The 21,601-nt window shown below is 36.8% G+C and overlaps 1 protein-coding gene and 1 pseudogene across 1 annotated transcript; one reads left to right on the top strand and one right to left on the bottom strand.

The window, feature by feature from the left end:
• Window positions 1–10: 10 nt before the first annotated feature.
• On the bottom strand, window positions 11–2,082 carry LOC147927078 (replication protein A 70 kDa DNA-binding subunit B-like). Its single transcript, XM_087487287.1, has 9 exons — window positions 1,938–2,082; window positions 1,591–1,854; window positions 1,419–1,515; window positions 1,199–1,323; window positions 1,031–1,115; window positions 814–946; window positions 526–719; window positions 326–386; window positions 11–244 (listed from the first exon to the last, which is right to left on the bottom strand). Exons 1-9 carry the CDS (start codon window positions 2,080–2,082, stop codon window positions 11–13), a joined length of 1,338 nt encoding a protein of 445 aa, XP_087343413.1.
• Window positions 2,083–2,760: 678 nt separating this feature from the next.
• Window positions 2,761–3,903, top strand: LOC104748675 (F-box protein At2g14710 pseudogene; annotated as a pseudogene).
• Window positions 3,904–21,601: the final 17,698 nt, after the last annotated feature.

Below are 21,601 nucleotides of genomic sequence, written 5' to 3'. Positions count from 1 at the left end.
AAGTTTAATTTTAGGGTTGGCAGTAACATACCTGATCACCGGTGCTATCATCAGGTGGATTATCTCCACAATTGGAGAGGTCAGTCACATCATCATCGAGAACTCCATCTTTAGAAAGCACTTTTGAAACCTTGTAGGTATCATAGTCATTCCACAAGTTGTCATGTTGAATATTGACCAGGAATTTAAAGGTTTTTCCAACCAAACTTTTGATGGCCGATGGCAAATTTTCTGGATCTTCCATCTGTAATAGTTTAGATTACTACTCTAGTATATATATTTCATGTCAATGGATTTGAAATCTTACTTTCTCAAATAAGGTTACCTCATCAAAAGGTCCATCAATAAGATTATTGGCTGGACAGCCAACAATCTCAGCAGCTGGGCTATCAAAAATAAACAGTTTCATCTCTCATGTTTCGTCCATGACATTGACATGTGTCTTGTACCTAAACATATGACAACATTTTTAACATAGTGATAATTAATTTAAAAGTAGGTGTATAAGTAGTTCAGTTGTATTACCTAGCTAACACATTGATCACTTGTCGATCGCAAGTCTCACAATACCATTTCGGTTTGCCTACCAAGGCAGCACTTCCAGCTGTGTTTGGCTTCACCTTAGTCACCTTCTTGTTACACTTTTTACATGCTATGTAATACCACGCCCAATCACAGTCGATAGCATAAATAGTACAGACCAGTTTCACCCTACCAACCTATGCCATTATCGAAAACTCTTATTTTCACGGGTTATAACATATGATAAAGCGCAATTTCTGTGAGTTTTACATGAGGGTTTTATAGGAATACCTCGTGGGCTTCTAGGATTTCTTTGATTGTCCTACTCGGAAACTGTTGGTAGAACTCTCTGTTGTTGGCCAACTGTAGTTCACGATTTGGATTGCCCTCAAGGATAGTGAGAGCAAGTCCATCATTTGGCAACCTACATTAAGAATTTCAATAATCAAATAGTATTCTATGCCTTCGTGACAAATATAAAAAACATTTCCATCTCATTAATACTTACTTTCCCATGAACTCTATAACCTCAACGTAGTCTGGATTAATAATAAGTTGAGACGCATGGAACGCATTTGAGATAGTCCTCACATCTATGAAGGCGTGGCTAACAAAAGCAAAATTTAATCTTGGAATATATTATATCCAACAGTTTCATAAACCAGCAAATACTCACCATTATAGAGTCTGATATTTGCAAATCTAAGAAGACAAATCACCCTGTGCACATCAACTTCTTGGCAAGCAGCATAGATTTGATCAGCAAATGATGCCCACAAAGTACATGTTATCCTCACATCACTATAATTTGAAACAAACTATTATTAGTTTAAATGTAAAAATCAATCAACTATAAGCCGCGAGGTTTAAGAGTCGCTAATACGCATGCTAAGTACCTCTCATCCCTGAGTTCAAAGTCAATCTTGTGTGTGGGCTTGTTATTGACATCTATCGTCTGCATCTCACCAACATTAACCACTTGACCAATAATATCTGGTTAAAGAGGATCAAAATTTAGTTATTACCATTGAATAAATGGAGCGAGTTAGGAGCTAGATTGATTTTTACCTATTAGGAAGTTTGGATTCAGGTTTCCAGATAAGACGGAGTCAAATCGGCTGAGAGATAGGTACGGATCATCAGATATAGACTCGATCCTATCCACTACTGTTTGAGCCATGAAAGTCATCTTGTATCGATGACTGGTTGGTTTGAATTGGCCGGAGGGAAAACTTAAACCAAAATTTTCAATGGATCTCCATTGTCCAGCAGTGAGCCTGTTCTCGAACCGGCATATTAGATCTTTTTTGCACGAAACATGGATTTTGTCCCCTGTAAATGACCCGCAAATAAATTAGGAATATGTATATGGTTATTATATGTGTACATATTAGAAAAGTATATGATCTTTATACTTACTTGGACATCAGCGAGTACCATGTCAAAGGTTTCACCAAATTGTGTGGTGTATGTTTTCCATGTATGCAGGACCCTAACCTTCACCTTCCACGAAGTCTTGAAAGGTTTGATGTCGCGGAGGAAAGCGTAGGAAGCAGCCATTGTGAGGTTTGTGTTTGAAACTTTGTTCTCGAGAAATATTGACTGTGAGATAATTTAGTTTATGCGTTTGTTGACGATATTTATAGGTGAATGGGTAGATTGCATGTATAAAGCATAAAATCTTAGATACGTTTAAGATCAAGGTTTATTTGGTTGTTAGGTTTGATATAAGGGGGAAGTTTAGATTATGCAATACTAACATTTAGGGATTTTTGGAGATTAAGATGCTATAATTTTTGAATGATTGATTGAGCGAATATCTTTTATTAGCGATGATAAAGCCGTGATTGTTGTGGTTTGAAACTGACGAAGATCCTCAGAAATTATGAAACAGTTTGGAAAATATATTTTCGTAATGGGCTTTTTTGTTTTCGTTTGCAGGCTTTTTTGGGAGGAATTTTGTTATGTACGCCCGGTCCAAAATAACTACAAAGTCGGGTTTCTGGAAAAAGACGAGGATCCTCATCCAAGCGGGTCGGGTAATCTTTTTTATGTATGGGCCGACGAATTTGCCCTTTTTAATTTTTAGAAACGTTTTAGTTTTGCCATAATTGAGTGGCAATTTGAGTAAATATCAAGAGGATTTCGGACATTTATCCAAACGTACTCCTCTTTTTTTTTAATTATATAGAGATATGATAGAAACTAAAAAATAAAAAGATAGAAACTAAACGAAAACCCTATGTGAGGTAAAGTGATGACACATCTGAAGAAAAAAGGTGAAGAGGTGGCGCATGTGAAGAATCTACCATGGGAGATGATCGAAGAGATACTCTCTCGTGTCCCACCTAATGTTCTCGTTCGCTTGAGAGCCGTATCGAAACAATGGAACGCTCTTTTCGACGACAAGGCGTTCATTAACAACCACAAGATGACATTTAGGTTCATCCTAGCAACCAAACACAAGATTTATTCGGTAAGCATCGATCCCGTGATAGGGGTACGTGAGTTACCCTTAGATACTCCCGGTTTAGAATCTTTGGAACTTAAAAAATTGGTTGATTGCAATGAGTTGTTGTTATGTGGCAAGAAGAGAGGAGCTGTTGTTTGGAACCCATGGTTGGGGCAGAGTAGATGGATCGAGCCCAGTTTAAAACGTTATCGTATGGCTTTCGATGGCATAGTATACGAAAATAAGAAATACAAGATGGTTGCCTGTGCCCCTGGGAAGGAAGATCATCCTGAATTGTGGGAAATCTATGACTTTTCCTCCGATATGTGGATATACTATAAGTCAGAAACTGGTGGTAGTACTACTAGTAGTAGTAGCCCAAACGCTGTTTATGTTGAAAGTGCTGTATCCCTGAATGGAACTTTGTATTGGGTCTGTTTCCGTGAAAAGACCGATCCCTTGTGCTACCACATTTCTAAATTCGACCTTTCGAGCGAATTTAAAACTATTTGTAATCTACCACGTGGGATAAACCATGATGGGGGTGCTCTTGTCCTTAGGATCTTTAGGGGAGATCGGTTTTCGTTGCTAAATCAATGCACTGTAACATAGAGGATTGAGATTTGGGTGACCGAGAACATGATTAACTATGAGAATGGTGATGATGTGGTTTGGATGAATTTCATGACTTTTCAAGTCCTAACTTGCCGGATTTAGTAGAGACTGTACACTATTCGAGGCCAAGTTACTTCGTGGAAGATTAAAGGCTCGTGGTGTGCTCTTGCGACAACACTGGTCAGACTTGGATTTATGTTTTTGGGGAAGGTAAGTTGATCAGTAAAACTCGTATATTAGATTATGTGGTTGATACTTGGCCTTTGCACTGTACTTTTGTTCCCAGTTTGGTACCGGTTCCTGCTCAAGGCTGAAGAAAGAACTTGCAGAATCAAAAGTTTAGTATAATCACATATTTGATTCTCTTGTTTGGTACGTTATAAAGGAAGCTTAAGTTGATTTGAATTTTGGTGTTTTTGTAATTCACTGCCATCTTCTTCGCTTAAGCTAGAGACTTTTCACTCTTTTTTGTTTTGGAAAAAATAAGTTATTTGGGATGAACGAAACAGCAGAGGTTAGAGTTAGCTACCCACCCGTCTTTGTAGTGAGATTGATTATGACGATTGACAAATCAATCCGCAATAAGATCAGCTCGGTTCGGTCCTTAAGATATCACAAAGTAGGATAACACTCTTATCATATGGTTTGGAGTCCTTCCGTCAAATTTATCCAATTCTGGTTTCTCTATATCTCTGTACATGTTTATCTTAATAAATCTCTAGGATGTCGTCTCTAGTTTCTAATTCTCAGAAAAGTGTCATTTGAAAATAATGACCAAAGCACAAGTTCCGAATCATATCTCCACTTGAACCACCTCATATAATATTTTAATTATGGAACTGGAATCACAATTTGATTACATGTGACGTTAAAAAGTTTTCACCATAGATTACCTTATCATACGTTCACAAAAGTTGTTGAACCTCATTTTGGTCTTGATCCTTTGGTAAATAAGTCGCCACCATTAAATTATTTTTATTGAAATGTCATATTTTCCTAGAGCTAGCAATTATAATAAAGAAGTAAACTTTGATTATTCCAAAGTCGCTGCAAGTAACAATTACCATGGCAGTATTACCGGTCACAAGGTCGTTTTTATAGAATAAGTGGAGAAGAATGGTGACGTTGTCACTAGATCAAATTTAATATAACGATTTTTAATTTTCTTTTGTCGTTGTTTAAAGTTGTATTATTATCGCTAGTCGCTAGATATATATATATATATAGCAGTATAGATAAGATTTAAGAGCGCTAAAAGCAGCCATATTCAAGAAGCAGTCGATGTGAAAAGTCCATGTTGACAAGAGATCATGCATAGGGCATAGTCAACGCTACAAGATATCATGAACGTAAAAATTACCTTGCATGTTACGCCATTTTGATATATATATATATATATATATATATATATATATATATATACAATGTCCGTATGTAGATTTTATGCGAAAGCAATAATAAAAGAATTTAAACAATATTTGGATGTTAACATAGATGATGTATCTCATCAATCATCATTATATCACTACACGAAAACCTGCAGATTGGGACTATTTTTTGTGACTAAATTTTAGTCGCAAACTTTTGTGACCATTTTGCGACATATTTGCGATGGATTAACGATGACGAATATTTTGGACGTAAAACAGTCGCAAATTTACAACACCAACTTTAAGTCTCTAAATCGTTGCTATTATGCGTGGAACATTGTATCGACAAGAAATAGTAAGTCCCAAAATGATCGCAATTTATGACGAGTTAAAAACTGAAGATTTAGTCAGCAAGAAGAGTCGCAAAGGTGTCTTAAAATCACGACGTATTTGCCACTTCTAGTTTGCTGTAACATTTATAGTCACAAATCAGTCGGTCAGTGATGTCGGTAAAAAACGTGGTAAATGTGGAAGTTTGCGTTTGTACTGAACTTTTGCGATTTTTACTTTGTCTCTACTATGTGGTTAAAGTGTGATAAACGAGTCGTAATTTGCGACGCTTCTGTTCGTAGTCGCAAAGGCGTCGCAAAGCAGTCGGTCAGTGATATCGGTAAAAAACGTGGTAAATGTTGAACTTTCCGTTTGTACTGAACTTTTGCGACCTTTATTTTGTCTCTATTACGTGGTTAAAGAGTGACAAATGAGTCATAATTTGCGACGCTTTTGTTGGTAGTCGCAAAGTTTATACTATATATAACACATCGCTCTCACCATTCCATTCATATCGCTCTCATTAGTGTGTAATAAGAGAGACGGAAGAAAAAGAAAAGTAAGAAAGAAAAGAGTTTTTTTTTAGAGGAGAAGGAAAAAAAATAGTTTTTTCTAGAGGGAAAAAAAAAAGAAGGAAAAAAATGTTTTTAAAAAATAGAGTTGAAAAAACTATGTGGAATTCATCTCGAGAGTGGATGTATAATCGGATCGATGGAAGAACAAATAATATCTCTAAAGAATTTTTGGCGGGGGTGGAGCCGTTCATGAATTTCGAAAACACCTTAAGTACAAAGCAGTGGAGGTAGGTTCTACTGTCCTTGCGTAAAATGTAAGAACGAGGTTATTTTGCATGGTACGACAATATCTAATCATTTGCATACTAAAGGATTTATACCAAATTATTATGTATGGTCTGAACATGGTGAAGATTATGACGTGCTAGGGGTAGGAACCAATAGTCATTATCCTACTACAGATATACTAGTAATGGTAGTGTGACAACCCGTCCCGTTGACCCCACTAGCCCACCGCTAGCTTTCCCCCATAGGCCCGAAGCTGGCCCTGCAGGGCATCGATCCTAACCCCTCACTGGACAAATGGAACTATTCATCTAAATCCACAATAGGTTATTGGTGCGCCAGGCGTTCCTCAAACCCTGGTCCCCACCCTTTAACAACCTTCCGAGAGGACAAGTTGCCACCAATTGACCTGCAGATCAATTGGTGGCAACTTGTCCTCTGGGAAGGTTGTTAAAGGGTGAGGACCAGGGTTCAAGGAACGCTTGGCGCACCAATAACCTACTGGTGGATTGGGATATCCACAGTGATGGGTTAGGATCGATGCCCTGCAAGGCCAGCTTGGGGTCCGTTTGGGCGGCTAGCAGTGAGGCTAGTGGGCTAGCGGTGAGGCTAGTGGGGTCCACGAGACGGGTTGTTACAGGTAGTCAACATGATAGCCAACCTGGTAGTCAACCAATAAGATTTGAGGGAAATGTATATGCTGAGATGGTGAATGATGCATTTCATGATACCACGCCTTTTAATGAGTATCATGAATATGAAAGTGGATATGATAATGTTCATGAAGAACCTACTCAAGAGGCGAAACAGTTCTATGACATGTTAGATGCTGCCAATAATCCACTTTATGATGGATGTCATGAAGGTCATTCGCAATTATCGTTGGCGTCTAGGTTCATGAACATCAAGGTAGACAATAATTTTTCTGAGTCATGCATGGACTCATGGGCTGAATTGTTTACGGAGGTTTTACCAGAGGGTAATCAAGCTACTGGTTCATACTATAAGACAAAGACTTTAGTGCGAAAGATAGGATTGCCATACCATACAATTGATGTATGTATAGAGAATTGTATGCTCTTCTGGAAAGAAGATGGGAATTTGGAGCATTGCAAGTTCTGTGGAAAACCAAGGTACAAAAGTAGTGAGGGAAGAACTAGTATACCCTTCAGACGTATATGGTGTCTACCTATTGCTGATAGATTGAAGAGGATGTACCAATCAGAGAAGACCGCATCATCAATGAGATGGCATGCTGAGCATGATTCATAAGATTGAGTAATGTGTCATCCATCTGATGCGCCTGAATGGAAGAATTTCCAACATTTACATCCCACATTTGCACAAGAAACACGAAATGTTTACCTTGGGTTATGTACATATGGTTTTAATCCTTTTGGGATGTCCAAAAATTATTTTTGTGGCCTGTGATCTTAACTCCATACAACCTACCTCCAGATATGTGCATGAATAGAGAGTATTTATTTCTTATGATTCTGAACTCCGGACCAAACCACCCACGAGCCAGCCTCAGAATACCCTTCAGTCGTATGTGGTATCTACCTATTGTTGATAGATTGAAGAGGATGTACCAATCAGAAAAGACCGCATCATCAATGAGATGGCATGCTGACCAAACCACCCACGAGCCAGCCTTGATGTTTTCCTCAAACCATTAATCGATGAGTTAAAGGAGTTATGGTATAATGGCGTTGAGGCTTATGATATCTCACTAAATCAAAATTTCAACATGAAAGATGTTCTTATGTAGACAATAAGCGATTTTCCGGCGTACGGTATGTTGTCGGGATGGACGACACATGGAAGATTAGCATGTTCTATTTGTATGGATGACACTGGTGCTTTTCAATTACCAGCTGGGAGGAAAACATGTTGGTTTGACAGTCCTAGGAGCTTTCTTCCAACAAGTCATCCGATGCGGAAGAATAAAAAGGACTTTTTGAAGGAAAAAGATTCATTGAATGACTATCCACCTGCATCTCTGACTAGTCAAGCTATATACGAGCGTATAAGGAAGGCCAAAGCACCTAAAACATCTATCTGCGGTGGGAATGGTCACGAAAAGAAAGTTAAAGGCTACGGGAGATGGCATAATTGGTATAAAGAAAGCATATTATGGCAGTTACCGTACTGGGTCGATCTGAATTTAAGGCACAACCTGGATTTGATGCACATCGAGAAAAATGTCTTTGATAACTTGATGTACACTGCTATGAATGTAAAAGACAGATCAAAAGACAACGTGAAGTCAAGATTAGATATTGCATGATTTTGTTCCCGGCAAGATTTACATCTGGATGCTCATGGGAGAGCCCCATTTCCTATTTGGAGATTGAAAACCAAAGCGAAAGAGGCTTTATTAAAATGGGTAAAAGAAGATGTTATATTCCCAGACGGCTATGTTGCAGATTTAGCTAGTTGTGCAGATATGAAAAATGGAAAGTTTTCGGGAATGAAGAGTGGTGACTGCCATGTGTTTATGGAACGATTGCTTCCGTTTATATTTGCAGAGCTTTTACCGCGTAATGTGCACCTGGCGATTTCAGGTATATAAATTAAATATGTAATTTGGTCTAGTTGTTGATATTATAGGTATATATAACAACATATCATGTTTTAATTTTGTAGGGAATAGAGCATTTTTCCGCGACCTATGTAGTAGATCATTGGAGCAATCCTGCCTCCAAATTATGAAGGATAATATTGTCATGATCTTGTGTAATTTGGAGAAAATCTTCCTTCCTTCCTTTTTTGATGTAATGGAGCACCTACCTGTTTACCTACCTTATGAAGCACAACTTGGCGGTCCTGTGCATTATAGGTGGATGTATCCTTTCGAAAGGTTTTTTAACCGTTTAAAAGGCAAGCCAAGAACAAAAGATATCCAGCTGGCTCAATAGTTCAATCCTACTTGAATGATGAGATATCTTATTTCTAGGAATACTATTTCGCTTGACACATTTCTAAAGCAAGCAGAAGAAGGTAAAACTCTAAATATGATTATTGAATTTTTGTATCAATTTCTAAATTTGTAAAAAATAATTTACAAAATAAACTTTACCAGGTTAATTCGGCATGAAGAAGGTGAAGTACCTGTATATCCTGTACCAGTACAAGATATATTCACTCAAGTGGGTCGTCCAGGCGGTAAAAGTAGTGAATTTTGGTTAACTGAAAAAAATTATAAATGCGCACATGCATATGTTCTGCTCAATTGTGCCTATTTCCAGCCACATGAGAGGTATTTGCGATTCACCAAAATTAATTATATCCATATATTCTTAGGTAAACTTTAATATATCTACTTCATGTTGATAAAACACAGATTGTTGGAGGCGCAGATTCGATATGAATATCCAGGACTATCTGATGAAGATGTTAGGTCGAAAAGAGATGAAGATTTCCATGAATAGATTAAGTAATATGTATGTTTTACTACCCACCTATTCACTATATCAACATGATAAATATTGCTTTTTAAAATTTTGAGTATATATATATATATATTAAACATGTACGTGCTGGTTTTGAAAGTTTTTCTCCATGGGTCCATGAAGTCGTGAAAGATCCTAAAAATAAAGTCAAGTCATTGCCAATATATTTTACAAGAGGTTATCTATTTCACACTAAAACTCACGGTCTCACTAAAAAAACAATGAATTATGAGGTATGTGTCCGAGGACAAACTTATTCTGATGCATTTGATGAGGACGATTTTTACGGGACCGTTGACAATATCATAGAGCTTACGTATCCAGGATTTATGAATTTACGGATCACACTTTTCTATTGTGAATGGTATGACCCTACTATTAACAAAGGCACTCAAATACGCGATGGATGCATTGTTGACATGTTGTCATCAAGGAGATACCAACATTATGAACCATTTATATTAGGTATTGTTCTATTTTAAATACATATTAATATATGTATATATATATATATATATATACATCTAACTGGAGACTTCTTTTTAATGTGTAGGTTCTCAAGCTGATCAAGTTTGTTATCTTTCATATTCTCACACTAAACGACCTCAAAAACTTTGGCTCAACGTTGTGAAAGTTAATCAAAGACATGCTGTACAAGGAAATTTAAAAGAAAAGGAGGTTGTTATATTGCAGCAAACAGTTGATGATGGAATGACAGATACAATAGAAGAGATCATAATTGACAGTTTCGTAGATGGTAATCATCCTAATGAAGAAATTGATTTTGAGATTAACGACGCTGAACCAGAAGACGAATTTCATGGTAACTACTCATCTTCGTCTTCGTCTTCAGATGAGGATGAAGATGATGAAAATGAAATGAGGAATATGAATAATTTTCATGTTTAAAATTTGTGTTTTTGTAATTTTATTAAAGAGAAATACCCTAAAATGGCACACATTTGGGTTTTTGTTCCAAAACTAGCACACACATTGGAATGTTCCAAAACTAGCATTTCTTAATATTTAGTAATTAATAAAGAGAAATATTATTATTTTAAAAAACTCACAAAAATCAAAATCCGAGCTCTTTCACATTTTTCTCCGGCTAACCTTGATCTCAGATTTTCCCGTGAAGGTTCAGTCAGGTACTAAATCCGTTGGCTTATCTTTCAATTTCTCTTTCTTCTTCTTCGATTTCAGAGTTTGAAATTGTTGGATTATCTTCCAAAGGCGGTTACAATAACGACAAAGGAAGAAAATCAAAACTTTGACAGGCGGCGGTGAAGCAAGTCGCATCAATGGATCGTTTTACACACACGCCTTCTCATCGATTCATCTCATTTCTCTTTTCAATCATCGCCTCCTCCTCCTCTCTTATCCGTAAGTTCTCTCTCTCCCTCTACCCTTTTGCCCAGAATTTGTGTTTGTGATTTCTTAGCATTGATTTTGTGTATATGCTTAGATCTGATTTAGCTTTAGTCGTTTTAAGAGACAGAGAACAGACTCTCTCTTTTGGATCACTAGTTCTCTTCTTAGACTCCATTGCTCTACTGATTTTTGGAATTCTTTTTGTAATTATAAATCCCGAGTCTTTTTTGATGATTCTCACACGATTGCTTTGGTTTTGTGTTTGGTTTTGTTCAACTCCTCTTAAATTTGTTGGGTTTTACTCAGTTGTTCTTAGATTGACTCAAATGTGATTTCTTTTCATTGAGATTTATCATTTTGGTATAATCAAAGCTTGGATTGGAGGATGTTGTTTGAGCATCTTTTAGCTATTTCTCCTCCATATAACTTGCATCCGATACTCTATTACTGGCCCATATGTAGAAGAACCCACTTGTATCCTCTGCCTCTCTCTTTCGCTACTTAGCTTTGATCTCGATTTCTTATTTATAATTCCTTTGTTTGTTTTAGATTCTTGTCTTTTTTTCACCTCAACAAGAATGGATCATTGTACCGGAGAAAATCCCATGGCTTCTCAGTTTGACATTCTCAGATGCCCATTCTTGAAGCAAGTCAAAGCTGAACACGGCGGTGAAGCAAGTCGCATCAATGGATTGTTTGTAAAATCTGTATAATACTTATATTCGTCAAGAGTTTGCACTTGAATGTATTATGATCATCCTACTTCTTGAATTTTTTTGAAGTTAAAGATAACCTGTAACAGTAAATATGTTCATGAAGTCTTCATGAATTTTTATGAAATTTGTCATGAATTTATTTTTCTATGAAGGTCTTCCTGAATTGGATAAAGTCTTCCTAAATATATGGGAATCATTCCTGAATGTTTTATGATCATTTAACAATTTTTTTACTTGGATGTATTATGATCATCCTACTTCTTGATTTTTTTCATTGAAATTAAAGAGAACATATAATAGTAAATATATTCATGAAAGTCTTCATGAATTTTTAAGAAATCATCCATGAATTTTCCATGAAGAGACCTTCTTGAAATTCGATAAAACCTTCATAAATATTTGAGAATCCTTCCTGAATGTTTTATAACCATTTAACAATTTTGTATTTGAATATGAATTTTCTTGAAATTTAAGAGAATGTGTAACAGTAAATATGTTCATGAAAGTCTTCATGAATTTTTATGAAATCGTTCATGAATTATATTTTCCATGATAGTCTTCCTAAAATTTGATAAAATTTTCCTAAATACCTGGGTTTCCTTCCTGAATGTAAAGATGAAACCATGGCAAAGAAGCTAGCCTTCAATATACAACAACAAGATCAAACAAACTACCTAAGAAACTCAAAACCAAAGAACCTAGCCTTCATTATACTTTCATTATGTCTCTCAGTCACCTCGTCTGCCATTTCTGCACCACCACCACCACTTTGATATTATCTAACTAACTTAGTAGCTTCTTGAAATTTTGACCAAAATGCCTAAACCATAACCGCATCCAGCATGATCATTGGAAGCAGAAGCATGGATAAAAGCTTCAGCACCATCAAGTTTCCCTTTCTTGCAAATCTTCTTCACCAAAATGGAATGTGTGACAGCACGTATAAAGCCACACACAAAGATCTGGTTGAAGATGACATCAACCATATAAAAACACTTCACCATCATAATTTATCACTGTATCTCATACTCTGCAACCGAGAAGATGCTTTTCACTTTTGTGATGCCATCGTTGATTGGAAACTGGTTTATCTTTGTATCACTTACTGCAAATGAAACCAATAAAACATGTTTCACGGAACTGATTTCACAGCTGTAATCTCTAAAGCTTAACTTAAGGTTACCAAAGATTCACATTCCCCAATCAAATTAGTCAAAAGAATTGAAATTTATAGCTTAAGTTCAACAATTTTTCCCTCATTTTATATATATCACTAAAATCAATCAAAATCCAAAACCCAAAAAAAAGCATTGCTTTTCACACCTATTGAAGCTTCCGGAGAAACAGAGACGCATTTAATCGAACGGAAAGAAGTCGGGTAAGCGGAGCTTCGACCGGAGTATCCAGTAACAGTCACAGAAGAAGAGAGTCCGAGAGAAGGGATGAGTCGGCGTCTAACCACCGCCGTATCAGATCTCTTGGCGACGGAAGAAGATGCGATTTTGAGAAAGTGAAGGTGAAGGTGATCTCTTGGGCTTTGAGATTTTTTTGAGAAAAATAAAACTTGCTGGACTCTAGTTTTTGTTGGTCCAAAGCTCTTTCATTTTAATTTTGTGCTATTTTTGTCATTTTTAAAAGTCAGTGCTAACTTTGAAACAAAAACCTAAATTTGTGCTATTTTTGTCAATTGCATGTTTTCTACTTGTTTTCTGTACTTATTTGTCACAAAGGAGTCTTAAAATACCACTACTTTGCGACTACTTTGTTTAATTCAATATTTTACTCCTGCGGTCGTAGAAACGTCTTAAAGTGAGTCTAAATTGCAACCAAATCCGGATTAATTTGTGACTACAACCTGAAGCTGTGATTGAATTGCTTCTGTTTAGCGACTCTTTTAAATTAGTTTAAGAATTTTTCAAATATAAATACAAAACATGTAAACTTATAAATTTCTACATATATCTGAAATATATTATTTACTAAATTTTTAAAACAAAATCAATAAAACACCAATTTTTACATTATGTTTATATCCTCCAAAACATGTTTTAACTCTTCATGTGTTTTATAAAGGAAGAGTAGTTAAGGTTGTATATCTTTACAAAAATAGTTACAATTATATTGTTTGATCTTTTATCAAAATTTAACTCTTAAATTAGAGTTTACATGATCAAAGAGTCATATCCAATATGTTTTTGGTGATGAAATCCTAAACATATTTATACTCATATTTTCGAGTCACAAATAAGTCACACTTTGAGACTATAGTGTGACTGAGTGTATTCTTTGCGACTGTTTTGCCACTATGTTAGTTTTTCTAAAATGATTCTTTCAGTCACAAAATAGTCTTTTAAGTACCACTACTTTGTTACTGTTTTCCGACGGATCAAAAATTTCCCCAAAATTTTGTGTGAAATAATATGCGGTAATAATTTCCCCCCACATTAAAAATCCCCCCATCAAATTAAACCCGAAACCCTCTTAATTATTTCCCCAAACCCTCCTAATTATTTCCCGAAACCCTCTCTCTCTATTCGATTTCCCGAAACCCTCTCTCTCTTTTCGATTTCCAATTCATATCTCTTTTCGATTTTCCGAAACCTTCTTTTTCTCTTAATTTTTGAATTCTTCTCCGATGAAATCCGGTGGTGGTCATGGTTATAAATCTGGTGGTGGTCATGGTGCTAGATCTGGCGGTGGTGGTAGATATGGCGGTGGTGGTAGATCTGGCGGCGGTCCGAGACCAACCAGAGATATTGCTTCGTCGTCTCAGTCCTCTAACCCTTCCTCCAACAACGAGACTTCATCACACTCCCAACATTCTCAATACTCGCTTCCATCTCAGTATACGCCGGCAACGATACCCCAATATTCTCGACAACCTTCTCCTCAGCCACAACACCGAGGCTTTCAACAACAGCTCCACTCCCAGATGCAGCAGCCACAACCACGACATCCACATGGTCCGGTGTCTCAACAGCCGGCTCCTAAGAATCCGGGATACCAACCGACGCTTCACAATCTTGGATATCAACCGCTGCTTCAAAATCTGCCCTATTAACAGCCGCTTCATAATCCGGCTTATCCACCGCCGCTTCAGCATCTGGGGTTTCAGCCACCGGCTCCTCAGAATCTGGTGTATCAACAGCCGGCTCCTCAGAATCCAGGGTTCCAACCACCGCCGGCTCCTCAGAATCTAGAGCATCCACCACCGGCTCAAAATCAGGAGGATCAAGACTTCCAACAGCTCCTTGATGATTTGCTTGCACTTCCTGGTCGACAGCATCTTCCGATCTTGAGTCCGCATCCCATCCCCGACACTCAAAGTATATGGTAAATTTTTTTTTCTTTTATTTTATCATTTGATTATCGTTTAGATAAAGAAGTAGAAGAAGTTTTGTGTGTTGTGTTGTGAAGTTTGGTGTGTTGTGAAGTTTGGTGTATTGTGTTGTGAAGTTTGTATCGTTTTCTAGTTTGCATTTGGTTTTGCTTTTCTTTCTTAGTTGTTTTCAAAGTTTCTTAGCCATATCCACTATTGTAAAGGTATACTCTTTACATTAGATTATCGTTTTGTGATTCATTTGTTTATGTTTGATGGCTTGTAGTTTATAAGTTAACACTCTCATATTTATGTAACAGGTTTGGACGAGACAAAGGAAAGCTATCTCGTGTTATTTCTGGGATTTTTAGGGGAAAGTTTGATGGTCCATACTTCAGCTGGAAGGCTACGCCCTCACACATACGAGAGAGATATTTTAGATTCTTTGTGGTAATATTTGACACAGTTTCTATTTTTTTTTTTACTTTTCTTAGTTAATGAATTTTTCTTCTGTTTACTTATTTGACACTTCTTTACATTGTTGTACTGTGTAGCGAAAATACAACTGGGATGTTGCGATTACTGAGCTTGTGAGAGAAGGGTTTTTGAGGATAGGGGAAGAAAGAATGAAAGCAATTGTAAGCTAAGCAAAGAAGAGTGGTGAGCAACCGATTTGGATTGATCCTACGCTCTGAAAACAAATGTGGGAGCATTAGGACACACCCGAAGCTATGGAGAAGAGCTCTAATGCATCCCAAGCCCGTACTTCTGATCGTGGCGGTCTTGGACTCCACAAACATCTATCCGACCAGAAATCTTACTTGCAAATTCAACAAGAGTTGGTAAATTGTTTAAACTAACTATAATTATTTCATTTAAATATTTCATTTTGCACAATTAAAATTCTTTTTATCCATTGTAGGAAGAAAAAATGGGACGTCCTGTATTGCTTGGAGAGGTGTTTGTCGTAACATATACAAAAGCAGAGGGATGTTTTGTTGATCAGAAGGCTAAACAAGTTGTTGAGACATATGAGAAGAACATAGAAGGGGTAATGTCTCAAATGGAGTTTGATGGCCCTGATGCTACAGACCACTCCTCGCCAGAATCTACTCATCCAACCCTCCCCATTCAAGAAAATATGACATTTTCCGAAGGTAATTTCCTGTACAATTGTCTTTGTTTTGCCTTTGATGATTGTCTTATTTTGCTAAGCTAAGTATCTGATTTTGATTGATATACTAATGATGCTTAGAATCCTTGATGTTGATATACTATTGACTTATGCTTGAGAATCCTCGATGTTGATTATATGGTTTTGTGTGATATTCCTATAAGTCATTTTTACATAACAACTAATAATCATGAATCTTTCATTATGTTTGTCTTGTTAATGCTTATCCCTGTTTCTCTTTCATTATGTTTGTCTTGTTAATGATCATCTCTTTATTTGTCTTAGTGTACTGTAACAGATGCCAGGGAACCCCCTTTGGACTTGGTAGTCTCTCCGAGATAATCACCAAAGGGAAAAGAAAGGCAATTTGTCCAAGCTCTAGTCCTACTTTGCTGTTAGAGATTCAAGAACAACTTCAGGTTTCTCATCGTAAGCTCGCTGATCAAGATGAAGAAAATACTCGACGTGTCAGAGAAGATGCTCGATGTGATGAGGAGCAATGTAAGGCTGAAAACCGCATTGCAACCTTGGAGATGCTCGTCTCCTACTTGAAGACCAGTGATCCCAGGGTTGCAGAATTCATGTCTACTCAACCACCAGTCCATGCGCCATTCACCACAGCAGCCCCAACAGCCAACATCACTCCTCCCACAACGGCCAATGTCAACCCACCCGCACCAACCACTTCAGGAGCTAGTTCACCGGCTACTTCACCAATCACTTCACCAGCTGCTTCACCAACCATTTCTCCTTTGTCAGTATCATCCTCTCATACTTAACTAACTATTTCTATCTCTCTTAAGCCACTATAACTATTTTTTGGTTTGTGTATTCTATCTCCCTTAGCTTAGAACTATTTTCTGGATAGGATTAATGAATGATTTGTATCTTTTTGGTTAATATCATTCACATTCGGAATTTTATTTCAATTTCAGGTATTTTTTTTCAAATCATTTGTATACAGTAAAAAAAATAGCTATAGTTTCACTGATTTGCGACCATTTACATTTAAAAAAAAAACACAAACCAAGTAGTAAATTCGTTGTAATTACGTCACGGTTTTTCGACTAAAATACTTAGTCTTCAGTCAGTCACAAAACATTCTGACTTCTTTGCGACTATTCTGTCACTGAAAGTCTGAAACAACGACTACTTTAGAACCAAAATTTGTTACTTTTTAAGTTCATCCTAAACTTTGTAGTATTAAATCAGTCTTCGAAACGTTGCAAATTTGTGACTAATATATCTTCTAAAACAAGTGGTAGTTTACGACTGCGTGAATGAGTCGCTATAGAGTTACGACGGTCTTTATCTGTCTTTCTGTAGTCGCTAATTAACGACCGCAACTACTGTCTTAAGATCGTCGCAAATAAGCGACGTTTTTGCGACCAAATCATTTTGCGACCAAATATTAGCGACGTTTTATAACAGTCCTTAAATAGTCACACATACCAACTTTGCGACTGATTTAAGACGATTTTGTTGGTAAAAAAAGCCATGTTTTCGGGTAGTGTATGGTTTCACAAGTTTAGAAACGAAGAAGCTCTTAGACTTCTATTAGTCACCATTCGTGTTTGGTATATAAATGATATGTCATATTTGCCTAGTTTAACCAACCTCATTCAAGAAGCAGCTTTTAATATTCCATAGCCGCTGCAAGAAGCAAGTAACGACGACTACCATGGAATTATCTGTCCCGAGGACAATTTTAGTAAACAAGTCAAGATGTATTAGCATATAATGTTATATAATTACTTAGTTGGGTTAAGCTTCCTTTTACTTAATCTTAGTTCTACTATAAAACCACTTGTATAATCGCATTTACAGTTTAATTAGAAATTTATTTTGTCATTTATAAAGCTGTTAACATGGTATCAAAACAAAATGAAAATTTCTCATTCGTTTCTCGAGAAAAAGTCTAACAGAAAATTTTCTCGAGAATCTTGAACTTTCGTTTCTTCAAATCTTTTTAAGTCGTTTCTATCCCAGCTTCGCCTCTTGGTTCTGCATCTAACGACCTATTTTTCAACATCCTTTGAGCACCGATTCATTTAAATGAGTGCACCATTGTTCTCTTCTTTACAGAGTTGTTGTTCGCCATTGTTGAGCTGGTTAGTACTTCGATTTGGTGCTTTGTTGCAATCTTGGTTGGTCTTTAGCTGTCACACTCTGAAACACTCTATCCCTAACCGTTGGACCTCTGCCCCTACCACGACCACGTCCACGTCCACGACCACGTCCGCGTCCACGACCAGCAACAGCACCAACTCTAACCATCTGCACTACCAAGATAGAAGACTAAGCACACAAATCAAACCGCACAAATAACACATCTTACTGTGGAATCTCATTGAAGGCTCGAAGAGGATGATACTAGGACTCCATACCAGATGCAAATTGACTAACTACTCATAATCAATTCCATCACACAGCATCATGCATCAAACAACAGGAAAATAATTAAACCAATTAAATTTCTAAACCGCTTGCTACCATCCATTAACCCGCCCTAGAACCGTAAGGGCTCTGATACCAAAGTGAAACAACTCGACCCCTTTTTTTTAATAATAATAATAAAATAATTAAGCATCCTATACTACTTAATTAAATCAACCAACCCACAAGTCAACATTAAGCCAACAACAACCAATATGCACAGCGTAAACATCACAACAATAACAATCTCCAACCTATCATCAATACAAGAACATTCCTAATCATTCTATCCAACAACCTAGCATACTACTAAACCAGATTCCAACATCATAACAATCTATAACCAACAACACACAACCGAGACCCTAGATCATCCTCCTCCTCAACACCATGATTCCACGTCACATACCTTCACACCACAAACAACAATTGAGATGCGTAAGTATATCATAAATACTTAGTGAGGCAATCCTCCCATCTACCGGACTATACACACAAGCAACTGAGATTTCAATATCAAACAATCAACAAACAAACACAACAAACCAGAAAAACAGGTATCGCTGAAAAGGGTGGTGTCGACCGACACCAGCCAAGTATCAACCGACACAGGCTATTCGTGTCGACCGACACTGCCTCTCAGTATCGATTAATACTGCTCCTTGGTGTCGACCGACACCCACATGGTGTCGTTTGACACTGACTCCGCAGACGCTATCTGCTCGAAGTCGAGAGTCAAATCTCGCTTCTCTTCACCTCCAATCCGCCCAAAACTCGACCCAAAAGCCATATGAAACCGTAGGAACCCTATAGCAACCATAAAAAGCAAGAAAACACCACAAACAACACATAACAAGCAAGACAAAGGAAATCTCAGACTTAGATCAGCCATGGTCATGCACTGACCTGTTTTGCAGGAAGTTTCTGATCCAAACTGACGAATCCCACACCTTAGAAGACTTCTCCTTTATTCCTAGCACAAGATCGCCACTCCATAGGAACAGATTTCATCAAACAAGCCTAGAATCTCCAAAATCCCCCAATAACACTCTCTCTTCTCTCTTTTCTCTCTAATTATCTCTAAAACGGCAAAAAAGTGACTTTCCCGAAATCATCAAGTCGACTTCTCACATATATATCCCGGTTTGGGATTCTACTTAAACCAAACCGCTCCAAATCGATGATTTAAAACAAGCAGATCGAAACAGAAATTGCTGGTGACGATCGACACTTCCCTTGGTGTCGATCGACACCCATCCCCAAAACTCACAATCTGGTTCGCGGATGTTACACTCTCTCTTCTCTAGAGTTGCTCTTCTCAGGAAAACCTAATAGGCCAAGACCCGACGTGTTTGTTTGTTTGAAGAGGAAAAACTGCTCACCAAACTCTAATTCATCTTCTTCTTCCGATCCAATCCAATTTTACTGTTACAGATTATTCTGTATATGAATCCCTAAATAATACTCTGATTTTGTGAGTTCTTCTTACCAACTGATTCATTCTACACTTTGTTGTTCTATATTTTAATCAAATATGTGGATTCATTTGAAGAAACATTCACAGCTCCCTTTGCTTCTGTTTTTCTGAGTACTTCTTCTGATTCGGTTCATTCTACACTTTGTTGTTTTAGATTTAATCAAATCTATAGTTTGATTTGGACACATATTTTCTCTTAATCTCACTAAGAAACTATTTTAGAGACATAGAAAAATTATACAATACTAGGTTAACCCCGTGCTACGCCGTGTGGTTGGGTTTCTAATTTTTGTTCTGATTTGAATTTTTCTAATTTCATGATGTAATATATGTTCTTTGATATCAAATTTCATAAGTTTTTGATAATTTAATGGTTATTTTGTATTTTTAGTATTATTTCTATTTTCATATGATACTTGAATTTTTTATTTCTTGGATAACAGAAAACAAAGATTCATCTTTAAAAAATGAGTAAATACCTTGGATACCACAGCTTTGGTGATCCTCAGGAACTCCAATCCAGCTTCAGAACAGTCTTGGAGAAGGAAAAGGATAAAACGAGTAACAAAGATGTGGTCCTAACTGCCTCCCAAAACAATCTATAAAGACATTAAACTTTAACATATGAGCTAAATGTCTATGGAAACACACTTGCGTTACTATCCAACTCTTTTGTTAATGAAAACCCACATTTTTCTTATCACTGCTTGTTTGTAAACCGTCCATTAAAAGTAGATTTCCTGAAAATTGAAAGGTGACCACAAAACAGAGAACACTCAGTTTCTTGAAAATGGAATGTGACACACAAAATCGAATACAAATTAGTTTCTTTACACATCGGCACTAAAATATTGATTCCTGTAACTATGTAAAAATATATTACACAAAATGATACTAATCATGCTTTCACAACTTTTATCCAAGAAGGCCTAAGACGTTTCAAAAGTCTTTTTAATAAAACCTAAATATTTGAAACCCATAAAAAATATTTTGTAATAAGAAAAAGTAAAGAAAACAAATGCAACTAAGAGTATTAAGAGTGATGAAACTTGTATTCAGAAGAAGGAAAGGTGAATTGCTGTTGTGAGTTGCGACCATTACAAAGAGGATTTTGATTTTCCGATCAACTAAAGGAGAACCAAAGCTGGAGAATTTCACTTGCCATTACAAAGAAATTTGATGGTGTTCTCTATCTGGTGTGTGATTGTAGTAGGTGAGCGACGAGTGTTGTGATGAATTCGGTTGTTTTGTTCGGCCCATAACTCATATATTGAAGCCTGCTTGCACTTGGAAGTGCGCCTCAAACCATTCTAGATGTTGCTAACTACATAACCGACCATGGTTCCAATCTATCATCTGTTGTTTGCTTTTCTTTGTCCTATTAATGATTGATAGCAGCAATGGAGACTTTTCCTCTCTCTCAGGATTAATCTCAAATAGATTACTTGTCCCTCTTGAAAAGCTAATTACTATCAAATTGCTATCAATGTGGAACTGATGTCTTGTATCACCTCCAAAATCTTATTAGGGTTAATCTAAATAATTCTTGGCAGTTGCATAATAT

Source organism: Camelina sativa, chromosome 15 (assembly GCF_030686135.1).
Source record: "Camelina sativa cultivar CO46 ecotype springtype chromosome 15, ASM3068613v1".
In the NCBI taxonomy this organism is placed as follows: Eukaryota; Viridiplantae; Streptophyta; class Magnoliopsida; order Brassicales; family Brassicaceae; genus Camelina; species Camelina sativa.
This window is presented reverse-complemented; position numbering and strand designations above follow the sequence as displayed.

What these genes read in the sequence shown, in the direction of transcription:
- LOC147927078 (XM_087487287.1), bottom strand. Translation starts at nt 2,082, where the DNA reads ATGGCTGCTTCCTACGCTTTCCTCCGCGACATCAAACCTTTCAAGACT. An exon ending in GAATCCAAACTTCCTAATAG is followed by an intron (nt 1,516 to 1,590) that starts GTAAAAATCAAT and finishes CTCTTTAACCAG; the next exon opens with ATATTATTGGTCAAGTGGTT. An exon ending in AAATCCTAGAAGCCCACGAG is followed by an intron (nt 720 to 813) that starts GTATTCCTATAA and finishes ATAATGGCATAG; the next exon opens with GTTGGTAGGGTGAAACTGGT.